General features: G+C 41.1%; 1 protein-coding gene across 2 annotated transcripts in view; it reads right to left on the bottom strand.

Moving 5' to 3' along the window:
- iqsec1b (IQ motif and Sec7 domain ArfGEF 1b) overlaps positions 1 to 12,294 on the bottom strand; it is a 193,104-nt gene extending 180,810 nt beyond the window's left edge. The window contains exons 1-2 of one of the 2 annotated variants that reach the window (XM_039770925.1): positions 11,981 to 12,294; positions 11,618 to 11,870 (exon numbers count right to left, since the gene is read on the bottom strand). In XM_039770925.1, the coding sequence (XP_039626859.1) occupies positions 11,618 to 11,859 (242 nt within the window). In that variant the 5' untranslated portion in view covers positions 11,860 to 11,870; positions 11,981 to 12,294. Of the gene's footprint in view, positions 1 to 11,617; positions 11,871 to 11,980 lie in introns of those variants that run through there. The other variant, XM_039770929.1, reaches the window with a different exon arrangement.
- Positions 12,295 to 12,659: the final 365 nt, after the last annotated feature.

Genomic DNA, 12,659 nt, shown 5'->3' on the forward strand with positions numbered 1-12,659 from the left:
GGAGAATGTCCGGCCATCTGTTCGTCAACTCAAGCTGAAGCGATCTTGGGTACTGCAACAGGACAATGACCCAAAACACACCAGCAAATCCACCTCTGAATGGCTGAAGAAAAACAAAATGTAGACTTTGGAGTGGCCTAGTCAAAGTCCTGACCTGAATCCAACTGAGATGCTATGGCATGACCTTCAAAAGGCGGTTCATGCTAGAAAACCCTCAAATAAAGCTGAATTACAACAATTCTGCAAAGATGAGTGGGCCAAAGTTCCTCCAGAGCGCTGTAAAAGACTCATTGCAAGTTATCGCAAACGCTTGATTGCAGTCATTGCTGCTAAGGGTGGCCCAACCAGTTATTAGGTTCAGGGGGCAATTACTTCTTCACACAGGGCCATGTAGGTTTGGATTTTTTTTTCTCCCTAAATAATAAAAACCATCATTTAAAAACTGCATTTTGTGTTTACTTGTGTTATATTTGACTAATGGTTAAATGTGTTTGATGATCAGAAACATTTTGTGTGACAAACATGCAAAAGAATAAGAAATCAGGAAGGGGGCAAATAGTTTTTCACACCACTGTACATACACACACACACACACGCACACATACATATACACATATACATATACACACATTGCACTTGAAATTGGTCTAATCTTTAGGTATGTATGAATTTATATATGATTTCTTTAATAATGGATGAATTTGAAGGAACAATGCTGTTTATTAAAATTTGCATACAGTCGATTATAGTATTGTGTTTACAGTGGGCCTAGCTATCAAATTTTGCTACTGGAAACAGCTGTTTCTTGCATAGTCTAAGCTATGACAGACAATGTATCTTAAACCGATAATACACAAGAGATATCAGTAAAGAAAATAACCTTTTACACATCTGCTTTTTATATTTCCTACAAAAGATTACCAATTATGTGCTTGAAAATACAAAGCAAAGTACTTCAAACTACATTCTTGTCTTATGAATGTTGTCTTATTCATTATGTCCATTATAACAAATGAAATACAATCTCAATCAACAGGTTTTTAAATTTTGTTTAATGCTTCTTTTAATTTAATATGAAACCAGTTTGGGAAAAGACAGTTGTTTTATATCCAGGGGTATGAAAGTAATTTCTTTCTTATTCAAAACAAATAATTATAAAAGTGTTTATGATATTACTTTCATGTGCTTTTTCAAGGTATGTCATAATAACTCGCTCCATGTCTTATGGAAGTTTTTCACTACATATGTGTGCAATGCAACCAATAGTATTGGAAGGAGCTAAATCCAACTATCTCTGTAATGGAAGAAGTGGATTCACAAAATAGATCAAGAAATGTTATTTTTCACAATCAGAATAAAACCTGTCCAATTTTAAAAGGCTTTGTTCATAATTAACAATGTTTGGAAATCAACCAGATGCTATATCACCAAACTTTGAGGGACGTTCAAAAAGATTCCGCCGTTTTATATTTTCGTTGGAAAAAATGAAGGCGGAAGGTGTAATAATTGGGCATTAAAAAGTTGGTATAACGCTGGGAAAATTGCATCGCAAACGAAGGTAACTATGTATAAAAGTGATGTAATTTGTTTTTGAAATCCTTGATAAATAGAGTTAAGAAAAAGTGTTGAATCCTTTAGAACATCCCTCGTATATGTTATTTGATTACCTGAATGGTAGAAACTATTTGTTAGTCACACAAGCACTAAAACAACAAGCCCCAGGGTGGAAAGAAATATATGAGATATTACTCAAGAAATCACTATTAAATTTTGTGTCTCTCATATAGTTTATAAAAGACTTCATGTACTAGTTTACATTACAGACAAAATAACGTTAAAAGAGCATTTTCAGTAATGAATAGTGGATCACAGGAATGCAATGTTAAAAATAAATTTAACTTAGAAATAGTCATTTCAAGTGTGTGTGTATATAAAAACAGAATAAAATGTGACAACTTTATGATTTTGTTCTTTTTGGACCATGAGTTTACTGCATTTGAGTTTACATCTAATGTATAAAATAATGTAACAAAAGAAACAAAATCCATGTACATAAATTATCTCACCAGCATCTTGAGCAAGCACAAACTGCCACAACAGCATGAGTGTTGTTCTGCATAGATGTTACAAGTGTTCAGAACCATACCAGAGGTAAGGAAAATGTCATCAGCTAATTGAGGATAATTTTGGAAATCAATCTTTTATATAATGCCATTTCATTTTAAAGACACTTGTCTCATTTTTCTTTAAAAGCTACTTCATACTTTTTGACAGACACTCCAACCCACTTATTTCTAATGAGGGTAATGAGTTTCCAGATCTTATCCCAGTAGCACATGGCACAAAACAAGAACCAGTCTGGGTAGGATGCTAGTTCTTCTCAATGCTCACTCACACTCACACACAATTTAGGGTTATTTAGGTACAATTTAGAGCTGCCATGTAACTTAACCTGCACGCCTATAGTGACAAGGGAAGAAAATTGGGAGTACCCAAGGGAAAATCTCCATGCAATTATGGTGAGAATGTGGAAACGTAGGACTTACTTTTAAACCACAACACAGCAGCTAACCATTGCACCACTAGGAGGGCTAACACATTTGAATGCGGTTCTTATATGACAGTTCAATTAAAATTGTCAATTATGGCTTCCTTTGAGCAAATTACAAAAACAAAAACAATGCAAGCACTACAAATAATAGTTTTTTTCAATGTTCAAAGGTATACAAAAGTATAAGATTATAGAAGCAAAACATGACTTGACACAGTACCTCAATAAAATAAATATATAAATAAAAAACAGATACAGACACTGACCAAATATAAGCTTAAGGACTCAATATTGACCACCAAAACAAAGAACTACGTAAAGAGCTGGAAAGACAGCAAACAGAGCTACACTTCACAAATCCTTACCCCTAAATACAAAGTAAGACATGCTGAGAACACCCACTTCCAAATTTAAAAGTTACACCTAGCAATGTTTAAACACAATGAATCATTACAAACCCAAAGAAAATGAACATACCAAGTTGAAACAGATTGGGGGAGCAGGATCATGACTACAAAAAAAAAGTTAGCAACATGATTACTGCCTCACATGTAAGAACCGGTTTTTATTAGACTATATGTATTTCATATTCAACATGCTCATGACTCAGAGCTTGAAAGTTTGGGTAAAAATTGGGAGGACGATACAGCCCATGGGAATTCTGCCAAAGTACCTGTAAGCCTGATGCTAGCTAGATAAAGGATGGCCTGGTCTGTTTATCTCAGTTCAATGCTATCATGACCCTCACTAGAACAAGTAAGTGGAGAGCAAGTGAATGATAGTAAGACATGACTTAGTCAAGTCAATTCATCATAAACCACAAATACATTTAAGACAAAGAGGTCGAGAGAGAGAGAGAGAGAGAGAGAAGGTGCTTCACAGTGTCTTTTCAGTGTCAAAAAAGATTATTAAAACTCAAAGGCCAAAGCAGTCTGACCCTTTAACTTTATCAAAAGAGGACCATCCAGGTGAAGTCAGAGTTACTACATGCTAACTGAAGCCTAAGACTACCTACGTGCTGTTCAACTGGAGATGTGGATCTAGACACACTGCTACTCCCAGTTTTAATAGTAAGAACACTACGAGCAGCTGCAATGCCTACTAGACATTCAGTTGGTGACCCATGGCCAGAAGCAGAACAACATATATTTAACAAGGTGAAAAAAAGACATTGGCCCAAGCCACCTTAACCTGCAGGTTAACAATTTTACTTTGATTAACTAATAAGTTCTGCACATTGGTCTTGATTATTCTCTTGTATTACAACTATGTGACATCATTTTTTGTGCTAGGTGCAGTCAGGATAGATTCTGGCTCCCTGTGACTTCAAGATGAAGTGGTTGGATAGATGAGTAGATGATATACTACAGTATATAGCCGATTTGAAAAAGAAATAGAATAGAAAAGGAGACAAAGAGTCAATTAACCATTAAAGGTCAAACTTTAGTATTTATAAAGCATCACAAATGCTGAAACAAAGATGATTCTAAATTACGACTATCTCATTTAGCCTGAAATACCACAGCATTATATAGCTTAAACAGTAATGTTTCTAATGGCAGAAAAGGCTAAAGTTTACATTGGAGTCTACATCATCAGAACAGCTGATAGGTTATACAAAAGAGTAGCAGAAACATACGAGAAGAAATGTCACGTCAATGGAGTAGAAACAAGCCACAGTGCCCCTCAGAGTAATAATGACAGAGCATGGTGGGTCTTACAAAATTTTGCTACTGTGGGATGCACAGTGTTGGCATATTGTTTCTTACAGCTGGTGTACTGTCACACACACACAGGGCTGGCTAATCACAGGTTTGACCGTTTTTCCGTTAAATTATTTTGAGCTTCTCCATTTTATCCAACATGGAAACTAACTTTACAGAATTTGCTAATGTGTAATTACCTCAGTCTTCCTCAGTATCAAGTTCCATTTGTACCTGATAGGGTTGCAATAGTTCTTAGGGCAGAGTATAATCCCTACATGATATTATCAGTGTTCATGATTTTTTTAATTAAAAGAATCTTCACATTTAACTACATTATACTACCCTTTTATTTCTTGACCTGTATCCTGTGATGGCTGCTAACAGCTGATGAGGCGTAGCACTTAAAAGTCCCATAATGCTGACTCAGAGTCCATTCTTTTCCAATCACCAGACACACTTGCTGTGCTGGCCTAATTTGATCTCCAACACAAAGAACCTTACTCAAATAAGCCACATCAGAGCAAGGACAACATTCGGTGCATGATCTTCTGTCTTTAGGTCACATTTACAGGTTGAGACGAAAAGAGGATGTGCTTGATCCTGCTGCGTTGCGAAAGAGGAAGAAGCACTTGGTGTGGGACTTGGAATCTCCCCAAAATACATTACAATGAACAACTTCAACTACCTGTAACGCGGTAACTCAAGCCAGCAAAGGACATGAGGTCAAAGACACAAGTTGGTGCAGCTAGGTTTCAGAGGGCTTTGTTTGTCTGTAAGGCAAGTAAAAGAAGCATTTACACAGAATGCAAGTGTGTATTGGAACCATGGAAAGTGAGGAGCAGCTACCCAAACCTGCTCCTGCTCAGATAATAATGACAGTAACTATGATGTGCAGGATATTGAAAGCACCAATTACCTCTGGAGCTTAAATTATGTTCACTGAGCTCAGTAAGAAAATACACTTGTGTTTGCAAGTGAATTTGAGTTCACTGGATATATGAAGTGACTCCCTGTGTTCTTTTGTCACATCATTAGTGTCACCTGTTTTATTTTTCATGTCACCTGTTTACTGTATTTCTTTTGCCATGGATCATTTGCTTTTTTGAGGGCTCAGTACAATAAATAGGTATGCTATGCACAACTTCAAACCACTAACTCCAGAAACCCCTACAGATATCATTTTTAATAGGAGGACTAAGTAAAATTTAAGAAGTTTTAATTTCTTCAGTTGAAAACATGGCAGCCCTGCTTATTCAAAACCTGTTTTATCACAATGAAGTCACTTTAGCAAACAGTCATTAATGAAAGCAACAATATTTTCATTATCTGTATGTTAATTATTCATTTCTTTGTCATTCCAGTTTTTTCCAAGAGATTTATTACACACCATTTAGCCACCTTGATGTTAGCAGCACAGTTGCACACTCCTGTGTTTGCGCAGCTTTGGCACGGGAGCACTGAAAAACCTTGTAAGGCAGATTCCCAAGATTCACCGAGGCTCTGTGCAGCCAGAGATCCAAGAACATATTGCACCCGGACCTCTGGCAGATTTAATTGCATCTAGTTTAAGAAAAAAAAAAAGAAAAAACAACCAGTGACTCTGTCACAGCCAACTGCCCTAATTCATTGTCTTGGCTCCATTCATGACCAAACATAAACTTCAGCATATGACTGCCAGATACATTGACTGTACGTTTTGTTTGTTACAGTGCAGAATGGTTCAGGCAATAACTTGGAAAACATTAATCTCTAAATGGGCTATGGATGAAACTTTCTAGTTTGGCATTGTTAGTATTATAAAGGAACTGGATCCCAGTTGCCAGGACCTGTGGTAGTAGCAAACACCACAGATGGTACCGACTCTAGTACTTTACATGCTACAGAAGCGCCAATACCTCTGTTGGAGGTTTTCCTGCTAATGCAGAAGGAAACACCTCATCAGCCCTTTGGGAGTGCTGCAGGGATGCAAAGTCATCCTTGGTAGAGACTGTGCAATCTATGAACATGACGGTGACAAAATACAAGCAGACAAAAAACACAGACAAAGAGCTATATTGAAAAGGCACATCAGAACTGAAAATGTAGGCACGTCACAGAGAAGAAATATGTCTGAGAAAAAGGGGCACAGATGAGCTGTCTGAACCTAGAGCACATGATCCACGTCACCACAAAATGATATTAGTGTTTTTGTATTGATACAATGTATGCAAAGATCCACAAATGAAGGAACTATATCCCTGCTGACTCTTTCCTGCTGTCAGAACACCACAAACACACATTTGAAATAGAGAGGAGAAAAAAAACAAACACTGATCAGACCTCAAATGTGCAAAGCAGAACACTCTTAATACCCAAGTGTGTTTGGTGTGCCGAGGCAGAGTGGGGAAAAAGTGCCTTAAAAGTGACTGCTAGAAAAGGTTATCAGTGCAGGCTGGGCAAACTACACATGCACATGACAGACAAGCAACTGAATTGAAACGGAATGGGATTTAATGTGACCTAAAGGTATTTCCAGGTATCCCTTGCAAAAGAAGTGAAGGGCAGTAACACAAAATGCAAAGGAAAACAAAAAGGTGATCTGTTATACGTGTGCAATAGCAGCGATTCAGAAGCATGTACCATAAATACAAACATGAAATAGGGGCAGCCACTACAGAGATATCAGCACAACTGCCGGAGGGGGAAACACATACACCGAGACCATGAAATAGCCAGTCATCACTATTCAAGAAGCCGGCACATATTAAGTGGCCATCTAGTACATAGCAGGAAACTCAGTGTAAGCCACCGACAATAAAAACTGTCCTTAGCTGAAAAGATAACAAAGAGAATGCAAAAAAAAGAGAAAGTTAAAGGAAGAAGATACAGCTGTCCCTTTGTGGAAAGGGATTGGGGGCACAGGTACCACTAACTCCAGTACAGCCAATATGAAGAGGCAGAATCCACTACGGTGATGGACCAACAGAAATATGGGATTGATGTGTGAAATTAGTGTTGAATCCTCCACACATATGAGGAGAAGGATATCTAAACTGGCTTTTAATGCATTTACAAATGGGTGGATGTGCGTATCCTGAGATGGACCAGCACCGCATTCAGGACTGCTTCCTTTCTGGGGACACGCTTCAGCCTCTAAACCATGTAATACATTGAGCAGGTTAATAACAGTTGGAAGTGAACACACGCCTGCCTAAACTCACAATGCGGGACAAGGGTACATTACAAAAGCTTAACCAATGCCAAATCAGCAGAAATGTCAATGGACTAGAAAGGAGTTGAAATGAAATCCAACATCCACAAGGTTCCTTAGCTCTAAGAAAGACAACAAGCATTCGTCTTCTTTCTTACTTTTAGGAATGAGTTTTTAACTGCTAAATATGCCAACTATGAAAATTTAGAAAAAGGAAGCATCGGTCAGAACAAATAGACAGGATCTGCGAGTGTTATATAAATTTAGGGGACTTAAAGAACTGCATTAAAAGCTAGAGGTTTTCCTCGCCTGCTTCTCCCAAACAAAACATAAGCCCATTAATCCGTCTGCATGACTAGCGCCTTCAAGCATGTGTCATGTTCGCAGGAAAATCCACAACAGATATTCTGAAAGCTTTAAAATAAGGAAAATAGAAAGCAGCTGCAAGAGTTTACCAGAAATTCCATTAGTCTGCAGTCAATAAAGCTGATGTCAGAGCTCACTCAGTTCAGCAGAAAGTTGTACCAGGATGCCCGGAGAGTTGAACCCTACTAAAGTGAGCACAGGCGGTACTTGAAAAGCAGGGTAGCTGTGAATATGTTTGAGCTGAGGTCACAATAAATGGTCCTTATTATGGCTCAAATTTGAGAAACTAGGCTCAACAGTTAATAGCCAAATAACACTTAAGTTGCAATATCCAAGCTGGCAGTTACTGCATATGCACTACCACAAAAAGGGGCAACAGAGCAGGACATCCTGCACCATCAGGGATGAAGGAAAGGACCCCTAAGAGTCACCCTTGACAGGATTATGAAACCCAAAACCCCTTGCTGTCCTGAATAAACGTCTACAGACAATTAAGACAAACGCCTGCTCAGAGTCCACATAAACTACAATTGGCTGATCAATGGAGTTCTGTGGCAGATTCTGAATGAACCAGGTGCCTTATTATAACAGAATGGCCTAAAGATCAGAGAACAAAAGATGAGAAAAAGATCAGCTCTCTGTTACATAAAACCAGTCCATAGTATGGCGATTTGTATATCAACTCAGGAACGATCACTAGCAGCTCAGAGTGGCACAGAGCACACTGCACTACCATATTCTTCTGAACCTGATGGCAGTGGTGCATCAAACAGACCCAAATATTTAGTGAAGCAACCAGAAAATTCCTGTCTTTTCCCCCAGACTTGTGCTCACAATTGGAAGCTGTCAAAATAGTCTTGCATTCCATATAAGTCTTACTCTACGCTCACTACACATATAAAAGTTGGCAAACACACGCCATCTTCATCCTCATCATACTATATTTAACTGGTAACGCCCAGTGTCCACAGTTGACAGGACTGCTGGTGCTCTTTTCCTACTTTGATTAGTTTAGTGTCCAAATCTTGAGTCCAACAACATAAATCATCAATGCCTTTGTGGCACAGAGGTGTACTGTAGTGTAGCAAATGCTCCAAACTCCACTCTCCAGCATCACAATGATGACACAGATCAAGAGATATAGAAGACTGGGCTGCCAAACAACTTAGAGGGGTGTCTAAAGCATGTTTTTTTTTTCCCCACTACATTATAACTGCATTTCTTCCATTCTGTCCAGTCATCTACTGACAGCAGCAACAGATGGAGGAGGCATCCCTGACTTCCTACAGATGGCACCATCTTACCCCTAGACCCTTGCTGTGCAACATGAAATTTAAACAGAAATAATTCACCTGCCTGTGATGCCACCACTGAGTATGTCAGTTTCTTTTCCACTAAGCAATCTGTACACTGTCGCCTCTAGTCATTCCTCGCAAGTTGTCAACAATGCAAAGATTTTGAAAAGTGATACCGCCCTCTTGACAATCTGATTCCTGAATGAAGCTCGATTATTTTATAGTGCTTGTTAGACTCGGCCTCAAAACAGGCAGCTAGTCTATAGGCGAGAGTTTAGCAATTTTTAAAACATATTAAATTAATAATTCAGATAAGCACAGTTTGCAAAGGTGAACTGACCGCACTTTCTCTTAAGAGAACAGGACTGCGTACATCGGTCTCAAGTTCCAGCCTCAAACTGATAAGGGTACTATGATCAGTGCAAACATCTATACCAGCTTGAGACAATTCTGGATATCTGCCTGCATAACCTGATACGGGTTACGTGCTGTCAGGAACTAGGAAAAATAGACCCTAATCCCCACCAAAACAACAACGGTTTTGCAATTACTCTGACCAAAAACAAAACGGGTTCCCAAAGAGATCAATGCAGTGTTCAGAGGTCTCGAAAAATGCTGTCCATCTCCAAACCTCCTGAATGTTTCCAATAATCTCAAGCAACACCAGGACAGAAACAGAAGCAATGGCAAAAAGATAGACACAGACTTGTAAAACAAGGATGTGATCTTTAAAATAAATCTGTGACAAGAGGAAAATAATCGACACATGTAAATAGCGTTGACAACTACTAATAAAGGGACAATGGATGGCAACCTCTTAATGATCTTCAAATTTAAAGTTAAATTCATTCATCCATTATCACATTTCTGGAATCAATTATGGCACTGTTATGAAAAATGGCACCCAGCATATCTATACACCGGCAAAAGTCCATCTGAGAAGCCGAAACAAAAAAAAATATTTCAAGCAATGCAGACTTGGATGGCCTTAGGAAGCTTGACAGTGACATGGCACTAAAGAGTAAAACAGTGTGGAAAACAGGCAGCAAGCAGAAACAAACTAGGCCTTTACTGGGCACATAGTTTATTCAGCTACAAAAGGTCAGTGTATCAATCTTTTTTTGCTTACTGCTATAGAGCTTCCGAGAAGCCCTTCATGTTTATCTTGCAGTAAACAAATCAACTGACATAAAGAGTCACTGCCGATTATAACAAGTCTTTCCAAAGCAGTGCAGCACCCAAAGCACAGCTAGGCAACAGGAACTTGAAGAAAATGCCAATCAGGAATCTCGGAGACGACTTCCATACTTGCCCATGGCCTCAGCATCGGACTCAAACTCTATTGTCTAAAGTCACCAAATGGCAGCTGGGCAAAGCAGTCTACTAAAGAGGAGGCACATGCTGCTGGCCGTTTCCAAAAATATCTCAGATTACTGCTTATCTCTGCAGCAAAGCCCTTAACAGAATTATACTCAGTGGCTAAAAGAGCCAGAGGGAGAACAAACGGCAGCAGGGGGAGCCAGGGTCTGCAGCTCAGGTTCTCTCTTAAGCAGAATACTTCCAACATATTCAGGAATAAACAACATCGATACAAAGTGTCCTGACTAGCCTAGGATAGGTTTGAAGAGGAAAGGAAAACTGAAGATGAGTTAATATGGCAACACAGCCCCTCATTCCTGCCATTTACAGGGGACTTCAGAAAACACAAACATATATGTGCACACATGCAGCACATACCACACGTCCACATACACACATTCTGAACGAGGCAACATGCAAGCCACACAGACCTAAGGATGTGCAAATGTACCTACACTGAGACTGCCACACGTGCCCAAACACACTGTCAGCCTGTGCCAAACATACACACACATACAAGGATATGAAGATTAACACACATCGTGCAAACTCACACACAACTATAGGCTGGCTGCAGGCGAGCGCGACACGCACACGCCAACAGCGTTGAGTACAGTAAACAGTACGCAAGACTCGCGTTTAAAGAGTTAATATACAGCGCGCACGGAGTCCAAAGGCTCGTGCTGCTAGCTTGCGCGAGCGCGCGCATGGCACCCGGACAGCCAGCGGGCGTGGGCGCGCGTGCGGCAAGCTGTCTCATGGCTCCAACTCTGCGAATAATCGTACAGTCACTCAAATTCCAGGATGACTGCTACGCAGCTCCCACGCGCTCGGACTGTCCCGCCAAAAGAAGACGTGTGCAACAAACTGCGGACCGAGTTCTAACGTACTGGATGACCACCACGGTCCATAATCTCAGCCCCACATTTGTGCATGCCCAGTTGCGGCCGAACGCAGTTATTTCATGTACATGCTGGCAGTCAGTGTCTCGCAATCACAGTCACTCACTCACTCAGTCAGTCAGCCAGTCGGTCTTCTGCAGTGACACTAACACACAATCACCTACAGCGTTAATGTTTACTGCCAGTGACAATCTCAGCGAATCTCTCTCATCCTTAGAGCAGCGGCGGAGGCTGCTGCTGCTGCTTACCTCTCCTGCACCGCATTCTCCCGGATGGATCCCAACAGCGGTTGCAACCGGCAGGTGGCCAGGTGCCGCTGGTGCTGCTCCTCGAGACGGGCGTTCTCTGCGCACAACTCGGCCACTTGCTGCTCCAGCTGGTCGATGCGTCCCCGCTGGCGCTCCAATAGCTCCTGCTGCGTCTCAATAATCTTGTTGAGCTCGTTCAGGAACTCGGCAGCTTTGCTCGGGTTCTCCGTGGTGCTCTCCATCGCCGCTGCTCCTGGGCACACAAGGAGAAAGAGAGAAAGCTCGGGCCGGGACGAGGCTTGAGGGGAGGAGAGCGGCTCCCCGCGACTGTAGCCCGGCGCTTACCGCTCCGCCATTGTTTACCTTTCGGACGGGCTGAATGAGTGAAGAAGTTGGAGGGAGAGAGCGAGAGAGACGCGTGTCCGCCGCGCGCCCTCACTTCAGCCGTCGCGCGCCCAGCCTTAACCCCTTCTGCAGCCGCCGCCCGCCGCTGCGCCCGATTCACCGCCTGAGTCCTTCTTGCCGTGCATCCCAATCAGAGGCGCGGCGTTCACACATGACAGACAGACACAGACAACTAAAAGACGTGTGACAGCGGGATCGGTAAGCCGATGAAAGACGCTATATAACGCCCTTTCGTCCGGCAAACAGCGGTATCCGTCAGCCACTGCTCGCTTGCTGATGTTTGTCTCCCTCCCTCTTCCTGCCTCCCCCCGTTCCTTCTCCTTTCCCCCTCGCACATTTTCTTCCCCTCCCTATCAAACGCGATATGCTACATCCCAGTGCTGTCAAATGTGACTCACAAAGCTCCCTAAACAGAGGAGGGAACCCATCCATGTCAGGACAGGGCCCACAAATTCATAAGATGGGTTCTGTCCGTTTAAATATTTTTGATATATTTTATTTTCTGTCCGCACATTTGTAAATCGTTCCCCAAAGAGGAAAGCAAGCTGCACACACTGAATTATTAAAGTGTTGTGTAAAAAATGACACAAAATGTGCCACCTTGTAATCTCTGTTTACAGGTTTTTGAAGGGGTCTC

This window comes from Polypterus senegalus, chromosome 12, assembly GCF_016835505.1.
Source record: "Polypterus senegalus isolate Bchr_013 chromosome 12, ASM1683550v1, whole genome shotgun sequence".
Classification (NCBI taxonomy): Eukaryota; Metazoa; Chordata; class Cladistia; order Polypteriformes; family Polypteridae; genus Polypterus; species Polypterus senegalus.